The sequence below is a fragment of the Mobula birostris genome, chromosome 15 (genome assembly GCF_030028105.1).
Source record: "Mobula birostris isolate sMobBir1 chromosome 15, sMobBir1.hap1, whole genome shotgun sequence".
Classification (NCBI taxonomy): Eukaryota; Metazoa; Chordata; class Chondrichthyes; order Myliobatiformes; family Myliobatidae; genus Mobula; species Mobula birostris.
The window spans coordinates 28,582,044-28,607,867 of record NC_092384.1 but is presented as its reverse complement, the minus strand read 5'-3'; the positions used below and the strand labels follow the sequence as shown (position 1 = coordinate 28,607,867).

The 25,824-nt window shown below is 42.8% G+C and overlaps 1 protein-coding gene across 1 annotated transcript in view; it reads right to left on the bottom strand.

Annotated features, from left to right (window-relative positions):
• bcar1 (BCAR1 scaffold protein, Cas family member) overlaps nucleotides 1–24,167 on the bottom strand; it is a 261,635-nt gene extending 237,468 nt beyond the window's left edge. Inside the window, exon 1 of the mRNA XM_072279525.1 lies at nucleotides 23,686–24,167. Within this exon, the coding sequence (XP_072135626.1) occupies nucleotides 23,686–23,697 (12 nt within the window). The 5' untranslated portion in view covers nucleotides 23,698–24,167. The remainder of the gene's footprint in view (nucleotides 1–23,685) is intronic.
• Nucleotides 24,168–25,824: the final 1,657 nt, after the last annotated feature.

The window sequence follows — 25,824 nt, the reverse complement described above, 5'->3', positions numbered from 1 at the left end:
TGCTGGCTAATTCCAGGCATTTGTGACGGCCAGTGTTACAGATACCAGCTCTGGGGGGGGGGGGCGGGGAGGGGGATGCCCATGGCAGCTCAGTGGGACCGTAAAGGGAGACAGGCAGTTTATTATAATGGCTGTGAACAACATCTCTGCTAACAAAGAACGCCGCCCTAAATGTCAACGCAGCACATTTCACACAGGGAGATGAACGGATGTCTAAGCTGCATTTCGGTAATAATAAGCAAACGATGAAATCCAGAGTGAAACACGTGTCACGTGTCGGTCTCGCGGTCAAAAACTGCAATACAGTTCATGGCATGTCAGAGTGAGAGGAGAGTTAGTATCACCTTGCCAAAGTGACCACCTTTGACAGCTAGAGTAATGTCTGCGTGGAATCCGACTGTAACATTCCTAATGGGATTGACTTTTGTATTTCTACAGGGATCTCCTAGTTTACAAATGAACTGTGCCCATTACTGACAATAAAGTCTCATGATGTAGATGGTTTTGCAGATTGTGCTGAAATGATTCGAACTGGAAATCACCTGTCAAAAATGACTACCTGAACTTATTCCCTACGGTGATCATTATAGCTTGAATTTCACTGTATTATTAATAGGGAACAGCATCTCAAACACTCTCTTTGTGCACTGGCTCTGCACTGATACTAATAAGGTATTATTTATTCATTGTTGTCATATTGTTTAACACCAGATAGATATCATCTCACCCACAGTAGTAACTCCCAGAAAAACAGAAAGGCATCTGAGAACTATCTAGCACTCAAAAAGAGGGCAGAGCAGAAGTTGGGGACAGTCCAAAGTTTGGACTCTAAAGCATGGGCAAGGTGGAAGTTGCCAATTTGGAAATGGAGATTGAGATGAGCGTGGTTGCACTTCATGGAGCAGAAGGACTTAGCATGGTGCCAGGAAACCAGAGAGGGTATGTATGTAACTAGAACAGACGGCTGAGGCAAGTCTGTACGGGGATACACAGGGTAGCAGTTCTTGAAGCAATTCATTAATGAAGGGGGATACAGAGTGAACCGTGGATGCTTGTGTGAGCTTCCAACAGGAGAAATAATCCACCTTGGACAGAAAATATTTGTCAGAAAGGGTTTTGGTAGGGATGCTAGAGAGTTGTAATGGGGGTGTTCTTACCCAGGTAATATGTGGTGGTTGTGTGGAAGGTCCTGCCAGGGATGGTGGTAGAGGCAGATGTATTAGGGACATTCAAGAAACTCATCAATAGGTGCATGGATGATAGAAAAATGGAGGGCTATGTAGGAGGGAAGGGCTAGATTGATCTTCGAGTAGGTTAAAGGTCGGCACAACATTGTGTGCCAAAGGGTCTGTACTGTGCTTAGTGCTCTATGTTCTATAGTATGGAGGAGAGAGGCCATGCTAAAAGAATGGAGATTAAAAAGTAAGAAACGAATTCTGTCCATCAGATTTTACCTAAAAGGGGCAAAAGAGTTGACATGAAAAGCAAGCATGTATTATACTACCACATACCCCAACAAGCAGCAAGTCTAACAAAATAAACTGGTGATCCAATATAATTTAGAGAGAGAGAGAGAGAAATAATTGATTTTTTTTCTCAGATTGATCCAGTACCACAAGCAACTAACCATGTCTCTTTGTTGATGCAGATCGGGTGCTGGGAGTGGTTTAACTGGCTTGACAAAGACATCTTCACGCAAGGCATGGCACTTTAATAGAGTAGAGTATTGACAGAGCCATTGAGTGAGCCAGAAGAAAGGATTTAAAACAAGGTCATTTCTAAAGAAACACAACCCAGGCAAGATACACCCGTTCCCTGGACATTTGGAAAGTCACACTGACATGTTCAACGTGAAAATGAGACGCTTCACCAGGTTTTTTTTAAACACACTGTACTAAGTTCAAATGCAAAAAGCTCTAAAACATTTAACAAAATATACCACATCAGAATCTTGCATCATTTTTTAATTTCCACCTCGCAAGATGAGACAATTTGTATTTTTTTTGTTGGTCATGCTCCTAGGCAATGAATCTTCACTCAGTTACTAAGCATCTGACCACCGCAATTTTCAAACATCTCCAGCTGTTTCTCTTCCTCCAAGACCAGGCATAAAACACACAGTGTCAAGAAGAACATTTCCTTTCTAGTAGAGATGTCAAAGTTTGCTTGATTGCAGCTGCACGACATGCCTGGAGATGCTTCGCAATGCTAAAGGTTCACAAGGTGAGGTGCAGTACCACTGACACTAGTGCAGACTGTTAACTATTCAGGGATGTGGGAAAAGTAGATTACTGTAGTATACTAAACATAACTGGATGGCAGAACAGAACTGTGACATCAGGATATCAGGGGCCAAAAAACCATTCCCATCACGTGCAATACACACGTTCCAAGACAAATACCCCAGGGAGAAAAACTGCAAGACTCTGGGAGAAAGTGGGGATAGGAAGGGGCAGTGGTTGGAAGAAACTGACTCAATGTTTGGAAGAGCTAGGGCAGCCTCAATGACCCAACTGTCAACGTGCTGAATTGTACTGTACCCTCCTAGGACATAACGAGGATTTTTTGCTTGCCCTAACAGCACAACAGAGACTTAATACCAATTTTCTTCAGGGTCCAATCAAACACTGCTCGATCAATTTCTTAGTGGGTGAATTATTTCCACATTCAGTCTCCACACTGCACCGCACAAGGCACACAATCACACTGATGGATTTTATTATGAAGTTCTGCATACACAGCGATCTTCATAGTGATGCGGCTGCCTCCTCTGGCGAAGCCTTTGTTGGGCCTAACGGACCACAGGCATCCCTGAGTACATATGCACCTTTTGTTTACATGACCGCAGTTGAAGCAGAAGTTTCAAAGGTTCATTTATTATCAAACTGTGTGTCCATATACAACTCTGAGATTCATCTTCTCCAGACAGCCACAAGACAAATTAAGAACATGAAATTCATTGAGAGAAAGATCAAATCCCCACCCACACAAAAAGGAATGGCATCCTGATCATCGACCCCAAAACCCACCTTCCCCCATACAAAATGCAAAACTCCAGACAGGTCACAAACACAGGAGATTCTGCAGATGCTGGAAATCCAGGGGAACACACATAAACACTGGAGGAACTCAGCAGGTCAGGCAGCATCAATGGTGAAGGGTCTTGTCCTGAAATGTCAACTGTTTATTCCTCTCCAAAGATGCTGCCTCAACTGCCGAGCTCCTGCAGTATTTTATGTGTGTTACTCGAGGCAGATCACATTGTTTTTGCAAATAGCGTAAACCTAAACACACACACACACACACACACACACACACACAAGCAAATTGTCAGACTGAAGATGCATGTGTGATATATATTTAAATAAGACCCCATCAACACCCTTAACAAAAACACAGTTGGAATAAAGAGTTTGTTCAGCATTCTCTCCAACTTTCATTCCACAATCAACTTAACAAAATCAGGATGGCCTGGTCCTGATCGCAGCACGCTTAGTGGGATCTTGCTGTGTACAACATGGGCACTCTATTCCCCAGGTTACAAAGTGACTAAGTTGCACATGGTTGGAAAGTGCTTTGGACTGATCGAAATCATGTGTCACAATTCTTTCTTTCGATACCTGGTGAGAAACGGAATATGGCAGAAATCTCCAAGATGTCCAAAAGCAGACAGCAGTAATTATGAGGAAGCTGTTGGCAGCTTCTTTTCTAGTCCCTGTTGAATAAAGGTCTTATATTCTGGCAGGTTCTTTCATTCATTTAAGGTCAAGTTGATTTCCTGATGTGCAGCAATAAATCCAATGAATATATATCTGCACAGTAGATTCAGAGCAAGTATTTCTAAATGGCTAACAGTAAATGTCAAGGCATAAATCTGTGAAGGGTTCTTAAATCATCACTGTGTGGCTGTGCTCTGTCGTTCCAGTGACAGGCTTTGTATTGTAAGTAAACCCCCATGGGCAATCTTTGCCCCTGTGTCTTGTCACTCTGCCCAATCACATAGCAAATCCAGTCAAAGCAAAACTAGGAAGGAAAGAGACTAGCAAAATCACTGTATGACTGCAGTTAAACCCAGCGTGTTGAAAGAGGCGGAAAAGCTGAAAATTAGAGCCAGTGAACAATTTAGAGTTCTTATCGGTTTCCATGGGCAACTTCCCATGCTTACAACATTGACAAAAAGTTATCCAATAAAAGCAGAGCATTGTTAATACAGAATGGCCAGTACACTTTAAAGCAACATTAAAAAAAAGTTTGCAAATTAGCAAAGGTGCAATGGTCAAACAGAGAAAGAAACTGTCACTACATTTGGTACTTTCTTCACTTCATGACTTGTTGCAATGCCTTCAGCTCTCGGGTCACTTAGTACTGCAAATACCTGCTTCACCCTCTGCACCCTTCTCCTCTCTGAAAACATCTTCAAAATACTCTTCCTCAACCAAGCTTTTAGTTGCCTGACCTCAGAGTTCCTTGTTCTGGTGTCAATCTCACACCAGAGGGATCATTCTCTGGATGTACTCACTCATTACAACACACAAGGCCATTCAGCCTGTTCGCTACATGCCATCTCCCAGCAGAACAATCCGTCAATCTCCATTCCTTGCCTTAAATACACACCATTCAATGAAAGGATCTTGATTAAGCATCAGCCTTGTCACTTCACCATCCATCCACCATCAGCGTCCATAAACTATTTGCTCTCTTTTTGCACTACTTATTACATATTTTATATGTATGAGAGGGAGGAGAAGATGGTGGTGCGATGCAGCGCGCGCGGCCGTTCCGAATGATATCGTATCCGTGAAGTGGGATGCCGTGCTCAATCCTGATTTCATAGAGAAAAAGCACGGAGGAACATCTGGAGTAACTTCTGAAATGTCTGCTTCGCTGCCGCTGCTACTGCGCGATCGAGAATCTCCGGAGGGGAAGGCCCCAAATCCTCGGCTTTGCCTATTGCCTGTTGCCGGGGCCGGGGTCGATGCGCGCGGCAGAGATGGGGCTCGGTGTCGGAGAGCTGGTTGGAGGCTCGGAGCTTTCGGACGGACTCAGAGTCGGACTGTGGTCGGATGCTTCTGGGACGCTGCATCGGCAAGTTTGCGGCGCTGGAGGTTCACCGTCTGCATCAGATGATGGGACTTTCGAGAGACTTTGAGACTTCTTACCGTGCCCATGGTCTGTTCTTTATCAAATTACGGTATTGCTTTGCACTGTTGTAACTACATATTATAATTATGTGGTTTTTGTCAGCTTTTCAGTCTTGGTTTGTCATGTGTTTCTATGATATCATTCTGGAAAAACATTGTATCATTTCTTAATGCATGCATTTCTAAATGATAATAAAAGAGGACTGCGTGTCCTCATAATCTAATCTATTTCTTATTGTGACTTACGGTATATTTTATGTATTGTTTTGTACTGCTGCCACAAAACAACAAATTTCATGATGTATGTCAGTGATAATTGACTTGATTCTGATTTCTAAGAAGGGAATGGAATTCAAGCACACCTTGATCAGAGAGATGAAGCAAAATGGGAAAAGGTTTGTGGGTACATAATTATCTTTTGGGTTCAATTGCCTGCTTCTCTGTCATAAAACTCTAAGTAATTATTTTGCCATGTAACTGTTTTAGCAGATAAATTGACATGGCTATTTTAAGCATGGTGGTGCTTCTTTTAATGCAGTACTGTGTAATAAATCTTCAATCACTAATTACCCAGACACAGTATAGCAATGGCACTTTTGGCATCCTGCACCCACAACACATGGTAAACAGATGACTCCACTCACACAGTATAGCATCAGAACAAAAAAAATCACAGTTTTAACAACTGACAATGTACAAAATAACTAGTGATAAAGCAACTGCAGAGTCAAAAAAAAAGGCACATGTTGTGCTGCAGAGTTTGGCATAGTTCAGGAAAAGTATTTTTGCACAGATTTTTTGATATTCTTGGAATTCATCCCAGGTAACCAAAAGAACAAGGAATTCTTTCTCTTTGAACTTGCTTTATGTTGTGGTTTTTCTATTTGTGCTTTATAAACTTCTCTCTCCATTTTTAGGTGCTTTGTACAAAACAGAAGTGGTATGGATAAGGTACTAGATATTTTCATTCTGCCCTGGAGGGAGTTATTGTCACTAATTGGTACCCTCAAAATCTTGTTATCCAGCCAGCTGGAACCATTCCAGATTAAACTGAAAATACTAGGAAAGCATTCTGCAAGAAAAAGAAGGGGGTAATATCCCGTCAGCTCATTGCATATTTGCAAACACAAGGACGAGATCTGTACTTACCTGCTGTGCACAGAAATTCATTGCAGTTCCTTTTGTTCAGTTTTGATTACATTGATGTATTCATGTCCAACACAATAAAAATGTGCATGAAGAATTCTTGAAGTTAATTTTTTAAATCCTCTGTTTTTATTTGTCCACAACTTCTTACAATGGAGGCCTTTACTTGCTGTAGACTCCAGGATAATCCTGGAAGACCTTCTCATCTCCATCAGTGTGAAATGGTAGTTCACACGCACAAGCTATCTCCTGCATGTCCTTCATTCTCAGTGAGGCAGTCATGTACCAAAAATATCTTCCTTCCTCCAACATTCCCGGTTTTTATTTTCTTACTCAAGGATACTGAATCTTTGATGAGCAGAGTGCCTGGGCCCTTCATTGGCCCATCACTTGAACATTCCTATATATAATAGTTGATTTACAGTGGATGGGGAGAGGAAGACAAGAGGGAGACACCACGAAGATTATCCTGTCTGTTTGCATCACAGCCTGGTATGGAGCCGCTAATGCCCAAAGACAGAAAAGCCCTCAAAAAGTGGCAGATACAGCTCGGTCCGTCACATGGAAAGCTCTCCCCAGCACTGAGGGCATCTACAAGGCTTGCCACCACGCGAAAGCAGCCACCATCATCAAGGACCCCTACCACCCAAGTCACGCTCCCTTCTCACTGCTACTGCCAGGAGTAAGGTTCAGGAGCCTTAGGTCCCGCACCACCAGGTTCAGGAGCAGTTATTACCCTTTAACCATCAGGCTCCTGAACTAGTGTGAATAACACCTCAACTCCGAACTGCTCCACAATCCATGGACTCACTTTCAGGGACTCTGCAATTCATGTTCTCAGTATTATTCAATCATCCAACTATCCATCCATCCAGTTATTTATTTGCACACTTTTGTCTTCTTTTGCACATTGTTTGTTTGTCAGTCTTTGGGTGTAGTTTTTCATCGACTTTATTGTATTTCTCTTTTCTACTGTGAATGTCTGCAAGGAAATGAATCTGAAGGCAGTATGTGGTGACATATATATGCTTTGAATTCTGAGATTTGATAGCACCCAACACTTAGGAAAAGTCCAACCTCGTCGACCGTGTCTCAGGGGTGGAATCAGAAGGTTATGGGAGGCTGAGGTAGGGGGTGAACTTTCCAGAGGCTCAACACAAAATCGTGGCTGATCCCTCAGTGCAGTGCAGGGAGTGCACCAGGGTGTCATGTGGCCTCGGAGGTGGACAAGTGTAAGGAAGACCACGTGACACATGTCTCTGGTGCCCTGGTTTTCATTTATCCTTCAACCGCAGTGCATGACAACGACTGTGCAATTTGATGCAGTGGCTCAGTCTTACTGTACTTACAAGACTTGGAGAGTTAGAGATTGTAAAAAGTAAAGCTGGGAATCCAGATCTCTCTTTCTATTTCCCTCCTAGTCTCTGTGCAATTTTCTATGTCGGGGGGCGGGCACGGTTGGTGATCAGGTGCAGTAAGGATTGCTGCTTCTCGAAATCAAGGACATATGGCTGACATGTAAGGCAGGCTGCAGAATTCCCTCAGCCCGGTGGGAGCCTGCAGTAGTGCATGAGCTGTTATGTACCATGTTACAACAGACAGTAAGTGACTAACAGTCTGACTACATTTGAATTGCCAGGAACCCTTCTCAGCACTGTTCTTTAGTACTCCCCCCATCCCTCTCAATATTCCCTGGGTGTGCCATGTGTGAAAGTCCCCCTGTCTGAATTGTGCCCAAAGTTGGGATGTGCCCTTATGTTTTGCTACAAATCACTTCCCTTCAACCCCTCTAAAGTGAGGGAGAAGTCCAGCCCAGAAAATCTTCTCTATCCGCCCTCTCATATTTCACAATCCACCTAGCAGGAAAAAACATACCAGTTGCTGGGTAGTATCTTATTGTGGTCTCAGGAAGGTAACTTTCATTAAACATCTCTTCCAAATGGACGCAATTGAGATGCCCCTAGATTCTATTTTTTTATAGTGCTGTAAAGCATAGCAAAGCTCAATGAAACCCACTGAACACTGGAAGGTGCACAGAATGTTTCCAATAGTGGCAGAGTCTAGGACCACAGGATGAAGCCTCAGAGTACAAGGGCATCCCTTTAGAACAGAGATGAGGAGGAATTTCTTTAGCCAAAGGGTGATGAATCTGTGGAATCTGAGGCCAAGTCATTGGGCGTATTTAAAGCAGGGGTTGATAGGTTCTTGTCAAAGGTTACACTGAGAAGGCAGGAGAATGGAGGTGAGAGGGAAAAATAAATCAGACATAATCAAATGGCAGAAGAGTTTTAATGGGCCAAATGGACCCATTCTGTTCCAATACCTTATGGGTTTATGGTCTTAAGGATCATGGAATTAATTATTGCTGCACAGGAGGGAACCAAATGGCCAATAGAAACCATGCCAACTGCTCAGAAAACAAACAGATCAACCTTATTCCTGCCTAGGAGGCAAAAGAAGCACAGTGGCTCAGCCGGAAGAGCAGCTCACATGACACGGGTTCAAACCTCACCCTCAGTGATGTCCATACAGAGTTTGCACACTCCTGTGACTGCTTAACTGTAAGGAAAGTGGTAGAATCTAGGGGGAAACTGGGACTAATATAGGATGGTCAGCACAGATTCGGTGGACCAAAGGGCCTTTTTCCATGCTGCTTGAGTCCAGGTGGGAGGAGAAAAAAAATCTCAAACCCTGACCACCAGCCAATGATGCCTGATATAACCTTGAGCTTGTAATGTCAGATTAAACCTAACCATGAGGTCTCTGCTAATGGAAAAAGTTAGCAGCAACGCTTCATCAATGATTAATAACCAGCTGGGTAATTTCCCAAAGGTGATGACAATCTAGCAATCTGTATGTCAACAGGGAACTCCAAGAGCCACACATCACCAGTGAATCAGCACCCCCTGGAGAGAAAGCTGGCCAACAAAAAAAAGGCAGAGACGTCAGTCAGTGGCCGGCCAGCCTCTGATGAACTTATGTTGAGTTGTGGAGCTCAGAGTTGACCCTTGGCCCATTTTCTTCAATAATCTCCCTTGAAATTTAATTCTGGCAGTCAGCCCATCCATTTTAAAATTTCAAATAAGGGATTGTGAATTTGTGATGATTCTTGTTTCCCAATATTTAAGCCAAACACTACAATACACACACACACACACACACACACACACACACAGAGCAATGAGTTTGAACCCTTCCCATAGCATTCAATGAAGTTACCTGGTTAGTTTCACAACAGCTTTTAACCTTTCCTTCAGGCAGCTGCTTTCAACTCCCAGAAATTGCTGACCCATGTTCAATGTTCAAAATTCAGAGTAAATTTATTATCAAAGTACATACATGTCACCAGATACAACATCGAGATTCATTTTCTTGCAGGCACACACAATAAAGCCAAGAAACACAATAGAATCAATGAAAGACCATGCCCAACAGGATGGAAAAACAATCGATGTGCAAAAGACAATGAACTATGCAAATACAAAAGAAAAAATAATAATAATAAATAGATAAGCAATAAATATTGAGAACATGAGATGAAGAGTCCTTGAAAGTGAGTCCATTGGCTGTGGAAACAGTTCAGTGATGAGGTGAGTGAAGTTATCCCCACTAGTTCAAGAGCCTGATGGTTGAGGGGTAATAGCTGTTCTTGAACCCAGTGGTGTAAATTGTGAGGCTCCTGCACCTTCTTCCTGGTGGCAGCAGCAAGAAGGGAGCATGACCTGGGTGGTGGGGGCCCTTAATTATAGATGCTGCTTTCCTGCAACAGCGCTTTGTGTAGATGAACTCAATGGAGGGGAGGGCTGAACAATATCCAATACCTTTTATAGGATTTTCCATTCAAGGCTATTGGTGTTTCCGTACCAGGCTGTGATGCAGCTAGTCAATAAACATATCATCAGACATCTATAGAAAGTTGTCAAGATTTAGATGTCATTATTACAAACCTTCGAAAACTCCTAAGAAAGTAGGGTCACTGTCGTGCTTTCGTCATAATGGCACTTACTTACAGGGCCCAGGACAGATCCTCTGAAGTGATAACACTGAGGAATTTAAAGCTGCTGACCCTCTCCACCTCTGATCCGCCAATGAGGACTGGCCCATGGTCCTCTGGTTTCATAGAACATAGAATAGTACAGCACAGTACAGGCCCTTCGGCCCACATTGTTGTGCCGACCCTCAAACCCTGCCTCCCATATAACCCCCACCTTAAATTCCTCCATATTTCTTCCACCTAAAGTCAATAATCAGCTCCTCGGTCTTGCTGACGTTGAGTGAGAGGTTGTTGTCGTCACATCACTCAGCCAGATTTTCAATCTCCCTCCTATATATTGATTTGTCACCACCTTTAATTTGGCCAACAACAGTAGTGTCGTCAGCAAAATGAAGAACAGCATTGGAGCTGTGGTTAGCCTCACAGTCAGAAGTATAAAGCGAGTAGAGCAGGGGGCTAAGCACACACCTGTGCTGATGGAGATTGTGGAGGAGATGTTGTTGCCAATCTGAACCGACTGGGGTCGGCAAATGAGGAAACTGAGGGTCCAATTGCATAAGGAGGTATTGAGGCCTAGGTCATGAAGCTTATTGATTAGTTTCGAGAGGATGATAGTGTTGCATGCCGAGCTGCAGTTGATAAGGAACATCCTGGTGTATGCATCTTTGCTGTCCAGATGTTCCTGGGTTGAGTGAAGAGCCAATGAAATGACATCTGCTGTGGACCTGTTGCTCCGATAGGCAAATTGGATTGGATCCAAGTGGCTTCTCAGGCTGGAGTTGATACGTTTCATTCCCAACCTCTGAAAACGCTTCATCACTGTGGATGTAAGTGCTACTGGATGATAGTCACTGAGTCAGGTTACCATGTTCTTCTTAGGCACCGGTATAACTGAAGCCTTCTTGAAGCAGGCGGGTACCTCAGACTGCCAAAGCGAGAGGTTAAAGATAATGGTGAATACTCCAGCCAAAGATCAGCACGAGTCTTTAGTCTCAACCAGGAACCCCACCTGGTTCAGGTACTTTCCATGGGTTCACCCTGCTGAAGGATGCTCTCACATCGGCCTCAGAGACTGAAATCACACAGTCATTGGGGGCTGTAGAGTTCGGGAAGGTTCTTCCATGGTTTGACAGTCAAAGTGTGCAAAGAAGGCATTGAGTTCATCTGGGAGTGAAGCCTTGTTGTCATCTATGTCACTTTCACCTTTGTGCAGGCAGACTCTTGATAACTTGCTTAATGGACTAGTCATTTTTGTTTTAATGCTTTCCTCACAATATGGGAGGCTATTTGGCCCATCAAGTTTATGCCAGCTCCATACGCACGCCCATTTCTTATTTCTCTGTAAGCTACTCTCCATTGCTTATCTATTAACCCTTTCTAATTTCCCTGCCAGCCACCTGGACGATTAACTTAATCACAGGGAGAACATATAAACTCTAACCAGAGGTTGGGATCAAACCCATATTGCAAATTCCTGTGGAAGCTGTCAATACAGGGCTTTCCCCTATGGTGATGATCAGTACAAAGTGGAAAATCAGTGGTACAATGCAGAGCAAAGCATTTGCTTCACTCACATGCAAATCCAGTCTATTTATTTCAGATAATATTTTTGGGTGAATGTATAAAAGAGAAACATGACATGGGCAAGTCAAGCATACTTGTGGGGGGCATTCCTCACACCCCTTCTAGCTCTATTATAGACTGTATATAACTATTCAACAGCTCAAATTTTTACTCATCCAGGATGCAGAAAGGAAAACTGCAAAGAGCCGATAGCAGAGAAACAGATTATTTATCCCAACAGGTTCCCACCAGTGTTTATCCTCCATGAGCCTTGCTTTGCAAATCCTTTCACCAGATCCTCCAGCACATTTTATCTTTCTACATTAAGATTGCTTTCCCTTGAAATTCTCGTTGTTTTTCACCTCAGTCACTGCATGTTGTTGAAAATCCAACATTATCACCGGTTACTTTCTGGGAAAGTATGTTTCCTCCGCATTGCTTAACTGAAGAGTTAGTAACGGCCGTGTCTCAATATCCCTGTTAATGGACTCAAATTCAAAGTACATTTATTATCAAAGCACGTATACTATATACAACCTTGAAATTCGTCTCCTTAAAGGCAGCCACAAAACGAAGAAACCCAATAGAATTCATTAATAAAAAAGACAGTCAGTTTCCCAATGTTCAAAGGAAAAGAGCAGACTGTGCAAATAATAAAACTTAAGCACATAACATTCAAAACTAAAGTTCACGAAAGTGAGATCACAGCCACAAAGCCAGTCATCACTGCAGCAGGTGTAGGAGCCCACTACTTGCAGGCCACAGCCTCAGTTCAGCACAGGGGTGAGTAAACCTTAGTGAGCAGTGAACTAAACACCACATCCCTCACCTCCAGCCCTGACACCCTGATCTCTTCAATCTGGCCCAGCACTTAAATCAGCCGTGAATGGACTCATCCATAAATGTAAATATTTTTTCTATGTTACCTAATCGTACCACATAAAAATATAAAGGTCTTAACCATCTTCACTCCTCATGAGGAAATAGCTGGGCATTCTGATTAGATGGACTTTACCCCACCTTGTTAAGATTTGCGAAGGTTCATCCAGTAAATCAAAGCACTAAATTAGCTGCACATGTATTTCTTGCCAAATAACAATGATTTTTGTCACTGATAATTGGCAAGAAATAGGCACTAAGACAATTCAGAACTGTTTTGCTCACTGCGGTTTACAGTATTCAGGCTTGAAGATGCAAGAAATGGCTGGGAGTGAAAATGAAACCATTTCACTACTTCAACAAGGTAGGAACTGTGAAGAATTTGAAGGTATCCACAATCATCTTGAATGTTACAATGACAATGAAGATTTGGAGGATGCAATCATTGAGAGCATTGTATAAAGGTAGTCCACTAACTGCACTTGGTGTCTGTGCTGATTTTGTTCAATTACAGTCAATCAAAAGAACAGAGCATCATATACTGGATGAATTTCTCCATCAATAACTATTGGGAACTAATATATAGTTTTATAGTACTATAGTGGTATTCGTAGTGTCCTAATTTGTTCTGTATTTCATTTAAATACATAATTTATTACTCAGTTAAATGGTAGTTCATCCTTTTCACACTGATCTAACTGTTTCCATAAGCTTTAGCTAATTGGGGCAACTGCTTAATATTGCCAAGATATACTGGTCCTAACATCAAAGTTGCTGGAGAATGCAGCAGGCCATGCAGCATCTCTAGGAAGAGGTACAGTCGACGTTTCGGGCCGAAACCCTTTGTCAGGACTAACTGAAGGAAGAGCTAGTAAGAGATTTGACTTTCTTCCTAGCTCTTCCTTCAGTTAGTCCTGACGAAGGGTCTCGGCCCGAAACATCGACTGTACCTCTTCCTAGAGATGCTGCCTGGCCTGCTGCGTTCACCAGCAACTTTGATGTGTGTTGCTTGAATTTCCAGCATCTGCAGAATTCCTCGCGTCTGGTCCTAACATACCTCAATTAACTGGAATCCACTGTATTCCAAGTTTATTTTACAAACAGTGTTTAAAAAATGTTCATATCTCCAATGGCGAAGCTCCCATTTTAGTCCAGCCTCCCTTATCCAATGCCGTAACTGCTGTGGCATCAAATGTTACACTCGAATCAAGTCACTTTAGAGGATGGAGCTAACAGTAGCAATCAGAGTCCTTTCTTGTGTTGTATAACAGACAAATGAGCTAAATTAGCGCAAGCTGCCAAACAACACAAGCAAAATGAAATGCCCGTTCAAAATAGCTTTATTAAAGAGCATAGATTTACCTGCATTTCTTTTTCAAGACCTAATTTCCAATGTTTGCCATTGTTTAACAGGCTGCTTAGCGCTCAGTATCTAGAGTGCTGAAGCCCATCATTTCCCCCCAATAAAATAACCCACTGCATTCCCTGACAATGACAGCACATTCTTTCCAATATCATTTTAAAAAAGGAAACACCAAAGCTGTTAAAAATAAAACTCCCTTTACAAATCTCTTTACAAATTCTATGTTCTCCCCCTCTCTCAAGAGTTATTTTCAGTCAGGTGTATTGTTACCAAGTGCTGTATCTGAAAGCCAGCTCATCGGAATCAGATTAACGTGTAAATGAATAACCAGTGGAAAATGGTTCAGTTGCTCTGTGACCTTTTGGGACTTGTAGAAGTTACATGAGTACAAGCGAGACAGGTCAATGATCAGCAATCCTTACATGGGTCCAAAAATTGTCATTTCATCACATTGCCTCTCAAAGGAATACAAAAATTACGAGGTCCAAATCAGTAATAAGCCGTGCCTAAAGAGAGAGTAACAAAATTCAGGCTTCAATTTACTTAAAGCAAATGTGGGACAGAAAGAGGTCCAAGCAGGAAAAATGTTATTGATCATATCTGCTTACACACTAATTAGCAGCAATTGATAGAGACAGAAGATGGATCCATCTCTCTGAAACTGGTGAGTAATTTATCTCAAACCACTTTATAACTATTACTGGACACCTTGAAGCTTTTTTTAAGGTTTAGTTTGGAGGATATCCACATCGATGGCAATAGCCTCTTTTATTGTTGATACCTAATTGCCCGAGAGTGTACCAGTTCACAGAAATGGAGGGAGTTTGGGTGGAAAAACTTGATAAGATATTTTATTACACCCTCTCAGAAATCCCATTATGATAGTAACCTCCCTGTTTGCTGCAGAAATTGTGGAAATCAAAATGCAAACCATTATCATATTTTCTGGGAATGCCCCGTTATCAAAGACTATTGAAATGGGATACATAATGCCCTACAAGACATCTTTAAATGTGAAATACCCTTAGAGAGTAAGACCATATTTTTGAGTATATACCTTGTTGAAAAGAGATAAATATTTAATGAATGTACTGCTGGTGGCTGGTAAAAAGACCCGTACCAGGAAATGGTTATCACAGGAGAGTCCTACTTTAAATGTATGAATGGAAATTACAGTGGACATTTACAAAATGGAGAAGATAACAGCATCTGTTAATCATAATTTGGAACAATTTGATTCATACTGGGAAAAATGGTTTAACTACATAACACCTCATAGGCCTGATTTTATTCTCACAAGTCAATGAATATGTTGTAAAAAATAAGATCACTCCCTACTTTGTACAGTTTTCTTCTTTCGATTGTTCTTTCTTTCCTCACCTTTCTATAAGTGTATACCTCAGATAAATATTATGTGGAGATTTGTGACAAACATGATATATATGTACAGTATCTGAAATACATCTTATGGAAATTTTTGATGATGAACTTCAATAAAAAAATTAAAATAATGAAAAAAAAAGAAAAGAAAGTTGATTTCAGTGACAGGTCTGGATTCACATATAGGACAGCAACCATTCTGCACTAAAGAACGACAGAGGTATACAGCAAGGAAACAGACACTTTGACTTACTGAATCTGTGTCAGACATCAAGTATTCATTTGCATTAATCCCATTTTATCATCTCTAAATCCCCATCAACTCCCCTGAGATTTACCACTCACCTACATGCAACAGGCAATTTACAGTAGCCTTTTAATAATCCAATAGCAAAAGTTACCACTTTTTTTTTAAAAATTACGTATTTTATATAATAACTTGTACTTAAATTCCTCAGCTGCCTTGATGGGATTTGAACTCGTGGTCTAAGCATTCAAGATGCAAATCCACTATTCTACACCATCACGCATACCATTCTCATGGAATGTCAGAACTTTATTAGGACTGACAGTGGCTTTTCAGCCCAATGTGACCAGCATTTATTGACTTAACTTTTCTCATCCCGTATAAATCTATCCAGTGATTCCCATCCCTGCTCTATCCTGAAAGCTATGCTGCTTTATTTAGCACATTTAAAATAAATATTCTATTATGACAGCCAAAAAATCTGCTATCAGCACTTTTTCCAGGCAGTACAACTTAAGACTGCAGCTCACAGGGGAAAAAAAGTATTTCCCTTTTTTTGCTAATTGCCTTAAACCTGACCGTTCTCTTTCCTCTCAGTAGTATTCTAAAACTAACTTTGTTTTCTCGCTTTTCCAGATCTGATCTGAAACATTAATTCTGTTCTTATTGTAAAGAACCTACCTGATCAACTGTATGCATCCTGCAACTTTTGATTTCAGATTTCCAGCAGCTGCAGTACAGTTTGCTTTTTGATTTTCTTCCTCTTGCCCGTAAATTACCTTCCAGTCCCACCTGTAGATTCCACCCACCAATTTGAATAAAATTTCTCAAAATTTGAAATTCCTCTATGAGATCTCACTCTATTCTTAGACTTTTTGAGAACAACCTCTTCCTCTGCCTCCCTACATAACTGGAGCTATTCTAACAATTCTGTCTGTGCTCTCTTTAAGAAGCTTTTCAAAAGAGCCATACCTGAATTAGGCTCACTGAAGTTCAACTATTAATTTGTATGGGTCCAGTTTAACTTCATTGCTTGTATGTTCCATGCCTCTAATTATAACATCAAATATCCCAATTGCTTTTGCTACAGTCCTATCAGCTCTCACTGCCACCTACATACAATAAGGAAAAAAGGATTCTCAAAGCTTGAATAGACAGCGGAATTTCAATTGCCAACTATTATTAAAGAGTGCCTAAAAACAATTTATGCAAAGTAGAAACATTAGAATTATAAATATTAAAATGTGTTTGTTTGGTTTTAAATGACACCTCTTTTTTTTGCTGCCGTACAGTAAGCGAAAGCAGATTGAAAGCTGCAGGAGTCCACAATTTGTTTGTTGTTCAAATCTACAGCCTACAGCCAAACGCACAGCTTCATTCCTAAAAATCCAATTAATTCCATTCCATATGTGACACCGAAAGGGGGGATTTGCTGGGATGGCAGACCATGCCAGGCTGCTCACACACTGCCCGTTCGCTTGATGTCATCACACCGCATGCCCTCCATATATGGACATGACATCCCACTCCAAGGGAGGACCATTGCTCAGTGAAGACAAGGTGTCATTCATAAGGAGGATGGAAAGTGTCAGTTTTATCCCACCAAATGCCATGAGGATGACAGGAGAGTGAGAAATTCAGAAACAGGCAAATGAGATGCTGTCCTTGAGCAAAGGTCATTGTGCAGAAGTAGGCACTTCAGCTCCCTTAGCATTTGAGATCGGCTGCATGCGGGACACGGGACACCATTCTCAGTTAGCTTACACACTAGATGGGGCTCAGGGAAATGTAGGGTTTTGGTGGTTGTCTTGGGGGAGGGTTGGTGGATAAGGTGCGGAATGAGATGATGTCCATTAAACTCAAGAAAACATTAGAGTGCAGACAAATGCTAGAAAATGTCCAAAGGACCAAAGGAAAGCCCCGAGAATCTGAATTTTAGAAAAATCGTAGAAAGGAATCTGCAAATACTCAGGTGGGTCAGCAACTGGGGAGAAAGTTTGAGGCTGATGGTCTCTTGGCAGAATAAGGAGTAGGTGGAGATTTAGCATAATACCGAGGAGGAGACAGAACGACAACTGTGGTAAGCAATCACATACAAACAGCAACTGTTGGTATTCTATTAACACCACAAGTTCTGAGCACAGTACTGTATGTGTGTCTCCAAACAAGTAATGATTCATAAGTAATTGTAAATGATGGCTGACTTTGACTGCTAAAGAAATGCATAGAGCTTGGCCTTCCATTTTCTATACATAGAAAAAGAATCCTTTTCCTGCTAAAACTCAGAAGGAATAACTGAAAAATGTTTTAAAATCTTCTATATAAGCAAAACAAGGAACAGGATCCCTTTCCAGGAGAGCTCTCAGCAAAGGGCAAGAGTTCAATAAATCGCTGAACACGATAATGCAAAGCCGGTAATGATAAAAGATCAATAAAGCTGTTAGTCAATATTCAATAACAGACAACGAAACACTCTGCAGAAACCTTGTGACTCTATCTCAGAACTGCTGTAAAACAAAGGTCACTTCACCACATAGAAAATCAAGGAACTGCCATCATTCAATTATATCAGTAAGCATACAGAATAAGAACTAACCTAGGAAAACGTAATATTTACTGATATACCTGATGCGTGTGGACTTCCAAACCATTGCTCCAAAGAACAATTCTTTGCGTGATTCACTATCATTCTAAGGTAGAGCCATTATGCACACACAGCCTTCAGTGCAAGTTCAGGAAAATTACCTGCTTTTTCACACAAGATTAAATGGGCATCTAATGTTACCTACCAGTTTCCTACCAGAACACATGAGATTTTGCAGTAAACAATCTTTGATTTGGTTTTGAAAGGTTTCACAGACATTTGATTCTTTCACACGAAACTACTGTTTTTGATGACTACAAGGCTAACTGTTTCATGGGATATTTTACCCTGTACCACAAAAGGTGCAGAATAAAAGAGGCTTCATAACCATGGACAACAGCACTCTGCCCTCCTTTTTCCTTTTATGAACATGTAAGATCACAGAGTTATGAATCACTAATTTAAAAACGATGATCCAAATGTATTGCAGAGAGCACTAATCCCAGACGGTACAATGGTGCTTGTAACCCAGTGCAGGTCAAGCAATAAATACAGAGACAACAGGGATGGCAAGGGATGACTGTAGTAAAGTAAAACAGCTAAAACCGGTGATTGGAAACAGCCCCTAAACAAGAGGGCCTCCATCAATTAGCAGCTTATTAGCTAAAAAGATTGAACATATATATACATAATGGAACCAATGGCTGGTTCTGGCAGTTGTGGTGAAAGACAGTTAGAATGTTAATTTAAATCATATTTCCTTTCTCTTATACAAGTGCCTTGTCTTTAACTTTATACTTCATGTTTTATTAGATACCACGGGAGATTTTTTTTAATGAAGCTATGATATCACAACAATAACACAGGTTTTAACGGGTTGGTGAGACGAAGTGTAAAATTTAACTCAGTCTTTGAATATTTATATCCAATGAACTAAGTGGCTCCATCATATTACCTTACTGACATTTCAGGAAAGCAGTTTTCCCAATTCCATTGTTTAGTACAGCACAGCATGCCTCCATCATCCACGTCCTCACTTGTGGCATTCTAAATTCTAGCCTTGCAGTATGCAAGTGGGCAGCCATACCTCCCGCATGAAGGCAACTGCATTCAAAAGAACTTCACTGTATGTGAAGCGCCTTGGGGACATAAATGGTGTTGTATAAATGCAAATTCTTTTTATATTTTTCCCCTTCTTTCTCTTCTAACCTCGTTTGCTGAAGATACTGAACTTGTACTGGTGTACAGTTCCATAGTTAAGAGTGCATTGTCCATGTTAGAGTATAGCTAATGACTTGATTTTACCACTCTCATCAGCCTGGATGAACTGTAAAAGCTGTCTGCTGCTTTATACTCTCCACTGCAGTCTCATTCCAATGTCTTATTACAGGGCATTGAAGAAAACCAATTTCTTTTTGCCAATTTGTGCACAACACAATCCCACGCGGCAATATTGGGTTCTTCCAAACATTTTGGGAAGTTTTGAGGCCATGAATGTCACGATATAGATATATTCATGCAACTTCCGTAAACATTCACTTTTGAGAAATATTGATTAGGTGCAGGAATCCTGGCTGATTACCTCGACTGTTGCTAATAGCAGAGATCAGATAACAGAAGACATGGTTCAAATGTGAAAATAATAGAGGACAACCCTGACCTCCAGCATTGGAATGTCAAACTCGGCCTTCTTTCAATCAGCCATTACACAGAGAGCTCCACTATTACAAGGACAATTGGAAAGTAAGTGTTTTGAATGTTGCAATGTGTTGGATGAGATAAAATGCGTAGGAAGCCATGAATTAAACAAGATGGTTTATTTCATACAAAGGCAGTGGCAGTATGAATGTGAATTGCCACTCCAACAGCAGATTGCTTTGTAATCGTTTTTTCAGCATTGCAGAACTAGTGAGGATTTACCACTTCTATATAAAAAAGTAATCTCCCAGTAACTAAAATCCTGTTAAATGTTTTTTTCGAAAAAAATACACAGGGAAGTCCAGAGTCTAAAAGGCAATTTCTACAGAAGATTGCAACAGAGAATAGAGTTCAAAACAAAATCTTATTGCACCTGATAATCCAGTTACGCCTTGCTATTTTCATTTCCCCCCAAACATAACAGTTATCAATGTTAACAGAATATAATTTCAGAGTGATAGTCTGTCCATCCACTATTCAATAACCTCCACTCCACTATCCTTTCCCCACAACATAGATTTCCAAGTATATACCCAATTTCCTTTTGAAAGCCAGCATTAAATCGTCCTCCAATGCCCTGTCTCTAGAGTTTACAGAAATCAGTTTGCAAAACAAAAACAAAGACAGCCAGTGGGCAGCAGCTCAGTGGGCAAAAGCAGCTTGTTAATGTGAAAGGTCAGAGGAGAATGGCCAGACTGGTTCGAGCTGACACGAATAATCAGGCATTACAACAGTGGCTACTTAACAAGATAAGAGCCCATGGAATTACAGGAAAGTTACATACGTGGATAGAGCGTTGGCTGATTGGCAGGAAACAGAGAGTGGGAATAAAGGGATCCTATTCTGGTTGGCTGCCGGTTACCAGCGGTGTTCCACAGGGATCAGTGTTGGGGCCGCTTCTTTTTACATTGTATATCAACGATTTGGATTATGGAATAGATGGCTTTGTGGCTAAATTTGCTGACGATACGAAGATAGGTGGAGGGGCCAGTAGTGCTGAGGAAACGGAGAGTCTGCAGAGGGACTTGGATAGATTGGAAGAATGGGCAGAGAAGTGGCAAATGAAGTACAATGTTGGAAAGTGTATGGTTATGCACTTTGGCAGAAAAAATAAACGGGAAGACTATTATTTAAATGGGGAAAGAATTCAAAGTTCTGAGATGCAACGGGACTTGGGAGTCCTCATACAGGATACCCTTAAAGTTAACCTCCAGGTTGAGTCAGTAGTGAAGAAGGTGAATGCAATGCTGGCATTCATTTCTAGAGGAATAGAGTATAGGAGCAGGGATGTGATGTTGAGGCTCTATAAGGCGCTGGTGAGACCTCACTTGGAGTATTGTGGGCAGTTTTGGTCTTCTTATTTAAGAAAGGATGTGCTGACATTGGAGAGAGTACAGAGAAAATTCACTAGAATGATTCCGGGAATGAGAGGGTTAACATATGAGGCACGTTTATCCGCTCTTGGACTGTATTCCTTGGAGTTTAGAAGAATGAGGGGAGACCTCATAGAAACATTTCGAATGTTGAAAGGCATGGACAGAGTGGATGTGGCAAAGTTGTTTCCCATGATAGGGGAGTCTAGTACAAGAGGGCATGACTTAAGGATTGAAGGGCGTCCATTCAGAACAGAAATGCGAAGAAATTTTTTTAGTCAGAGGGTGGTGAATCTATGGAATTTGTTGCCACGGGCAGCAGTGGAGGCCAAGTCATTGGGTGTACTTAAGGCAGAGATTGATAGGTATCTGAGTAGCCAGGGCATCAAAGGTTATGGTGAGAAGGCGGGGGAGTGGGACTAAATAGGAGAATGGATCAGCTCATGATAAAATGGTGGAGCAGATTGTGCAGAAGAGCATCTCTGAACGCACAACATGTCAAACCTTGAAGTGGATGGGCTGCAGCAGAAGACCACTGAGTGGCCACTTTATTAGGTACAGGAAGGACCCAATAAAGTGGCCACTGAGTGTAAATTCATATTGTACAAAGGCCACTTTTGTGTCACTCTTGTATGTGTGACTTAGGGTTAAGCTGTTAAAGTGTACATTGTCATGAACGTTAATCCATAAAAAGTCAGGAGCAGCTGGTGAAGGAGAATGAGCGCAGTTCAAGGTTTCTCCCTAATTCCCCAACTGGGTGCACAATGATATTCTTTATTGACACTGTGTTAGAATTGTGGGGCTCCCCATTAAGGGATTTCTACCTTCTCCTCAATTGTTCAAGACGACCAGCTTCCTCGTCTGCTCTGTTGGGCAGCAGAGGAGGTCCTACCAATAATGTCCTCATCCCTAAACTAAAGACTCTACTGGTTGGCCTCAGGGTGACCAAATGGACTGAATTCACCAACAGTTTACTGGCTTATTCCTAATCTCATCTCAATAGGTATCTCTGCATCTGTTCACTTTCTAGTATACTCGGCCTGCTTGGGTATCCCAATAAAACCAGATCTCCAGTAGCAACACACAAAAACTGGAAGATCTCAGCAAGTCCGGCAGCATCTATGGAAAGGCAGAGTCCGCGATAAAGCCGAGACAGGAAAGGGAAAGAAGTCAGAATAACAAGTGGGTGGGGGGAGCAGAAGGAGTAAAGCTAGAAGGTGATAGGTAAAGCCAGGTGAGGTGAAAGGTAAAGCCAAGTGAGGTGATAGGTAAAGCCAGGTGAGGTGAAAGGTAGTTGAGTGGGTGGGAGAGGGGAAGTGAAGTGAGAAACTTCAAGAACCCCAATGATAGCTGTTTCCTTCCGGAAGTCTAAAACTAGGAGCGAAGGATCCCGGAGGAAATGTCCGTATTTCTCCGCGTTCTCTAGGAGAACCGCCTGATCAATATTCAAAAGGGGGAAATAGTACTTGACTAATATTTTATTCCCGTCATTGTTTCGTTTTGGAAATAGCAACCTGGAGAAAGAATCACTGCCGGTTATGTTGGTTGGGTACCAGGAATGATCCAGTAACTGCAATCCCATACACTTCTATTCTCGCACAGATTTTGCAAACAATTGGGGGAAGGGGGCTTTAAAACACTTGGAAGTCGCACTCTTAACGACACTAACAGAGAATCCGGCATATATCCCACCGGTTCTACACTGTAGAAGAACACTTCGCCTCAAAATAATGCACTTCAGTTATCCTACAGTTTCAGCGGTAACAGTAATTGTAAAAGGAAAGGATTGTAAAGTTGTTGCCGTCACATTTGTAAATAATCTGCGGACTAAAGTCAGAGAGAAATAAATCACGAATCCCCTCCCCCCTCAATAAAGGAGCAAAATAACAGCTGGCATATGTTTTCCCAGGACCATCATTAGAATGGACGAGTCAACCTCTCGCTAGTCCTGTAAGAGGCAGAGGCAGGCGGACCGATGCCTGTCCCGGCTGGGGCCCGAGCTCCACACACACACACACACAAACACAGAGAGAGAGAGAGAGAGTGAGTCCGCGGTGCCGGGCTAACATTACCAAACGGCACTACAGATATCCAATGCATTAGAGGGACGGAAATAATCACAGCTGCAACGAGCTGCCCAGTTTGGAATAATTGGAAAAATCCCAAATTATCCGTGATCCTCTATGCTATATAGCCAACCTGGGTTGCGCTGCATCAACACACACACACACACACACACACACACACACACACACACACACACACAGAGGCAGGAACCGATCCGGACTTCATAGTGTTGAATGCGAGACATACTTACTGGCACAGACATCTCCTGCTGCTCGTCTGCCCGGCTTGCCCGGTAAACGCTCTGTGTCACAGCGAGTGTTTGTTTCACGCCAGTTTCCTCCTGTGAGGATGTCCGCCCGATTTTTTCCCCCTTCGATGACGATCAGCTGGATCCCATATTTCTCTTCCGCCGAGGACTGTCACCCACCGTTCAACTTGCAGCTCCTTGCGAGCAGCTGCCGGGTCTGTTGTCCGGCAGCGGCCGTTCAGTGACAAGCGCCTGCTGCCTCTGACAGCCCGGCGCCCAGCTCACTGCACCTTCCTGCCTCGCCTCCTCTCTGCTCTCCCTCCTGTCAGCCTCTCTCCGTCCGCTTCTGCGCCCGCAGCCCACCTCCGATCAGCAAATAAAACAAAAAAAAACTTCTGGCGGTGTAGCGCAGGCTGACTTCTCCTGGTCCTGCCTCGGTGCGCACCGGCAGCGATCGCGATCGCGATCCTGATCCCTCTTCCAGTGTTCCCCCACCCCACCCCCGCTACTCCGATGACGAAATCCCACAACTTCACCTTAAAGGCGCCGCCAAACCAGCAGAGCGCAGGCGCCGGGACTTCGATCTGGTTTAGTGGGCCGAGGTGTTGCTAGCGGAGTTCCGCTCCCTCCGTATCGTTGCCCAGGGTAGTGTTTTGTCTGGACTAATAACGGAATTTAAAGCAAATTACAGTGGCTGGGGCTTATTGTCTGCTTTGTCACTTAGCGCACGTGAATAATAATCTGAAGAGTTGAAGGGGGCTTGATTGAAAACACAATGTACCATTCCATTCCCTGCCTCACCCCTCCCCCTCTCCTCTTCGCTGGCTGCCTTGCTTCTCCACTCTTAGTCCTGACGGAACGCCTCAACTCAAAACATCGACAATTCCTTTCCCCTCATGGAAGCTGCTCGACCCGCCGAGTTTCTCCACCAGATTGTGCATCGCCCGAGCGTCCAGCATCTGCAGTCTTTCGTGTCTTCAATTCCATTCCGCACTCAAGAGCGGGTTGAGACATGCTCAGTGACTGCTTCTTGTTTACATTGGCAATCCCTGTGGGGGATAGTACCTGTGTGGAAATGCTTTGAACAAGGTGGCTTGCAAAGCCCTTCAGCAGCGCTCGCAGTGCACAATTATTCATTCAAACAGGCGAACCACATTGAATATCAACAACACACATAAAAGTTGCTGGTGAACGCAGCAGGCCAGGCAGCATCTCTAGGAAGCGGTACAGTCGACGTTTTGGGCCGAGACCTTTCGTCAGGACTAACTGAAAGAAGAGCTAGTAAGAGATTTGAAAGTGGGAGAGGGAGGGGGAGATCCAAAACGATAGGAGAAGACAGGAGGGGGAGGGATGGAGCCAAGAGCTGGACAGTTGATTGGCAAAAGGGATATGAGAGGGTCATGGGACAAGAGGCCTAGGGAGAAAGAAAAGGGGGAGGGGGGAAAAAGCCCAGAGGATGGGCAAGGGGTATAGTGAGAGGGACAGAGGGAGAAAAGGGAGACAGAGAAAAAGAATGTGTGTATATAAGTAAATAACAGATGGGGTATGAGGGGCAGGTGGGGCATTAACGGAAGTTAGAGAAGTCAATGTGCATGCCATCAGGTTGAAGGCTACCCAGACGGAATATAAGGTGTTGTTCCTCCAACCTGAGTGTGGCTTCACCTTTACAGTAGAGGAGGCCGTGGATAGACATATCAGAATGGGAATGGGACGTGGAATTAAAATGTGTGGCCACTGGGAGATCCTGCTTTCTCTGGTGGACAGAGTGTAAGTGTTCAGCAAAACGGTCTCCCAGTCTGCGTCGGGTCTCGCCAATAGGGAGCGTCGCATCGGGAGCACCAGACACAGTGTATCACCCCAGTGGACTCACAGGTGAAGTGTCGCCTCACCTAGAAGGACTGTCTGGGGCCCTGAATGGTAGTGAGGGAGGAAGTGTAAGGGCATGTGTAGCACTTGTTCTGCTTACAAGGATAAGTGCTGGGAGGGAGACCGGGGGGGAGGGATGGGGGGGACGAATGGAAAAGGGAGTCGTGTAGGGAGCGATCCCTGCGGAATGCAGAGAGAGGAGGGGAGGGAAAGATGTGCTTAGTGGTGGGATCCCGTTGGAGGTGGCGGAAGTTACGGAGAATAATATGTTGGACC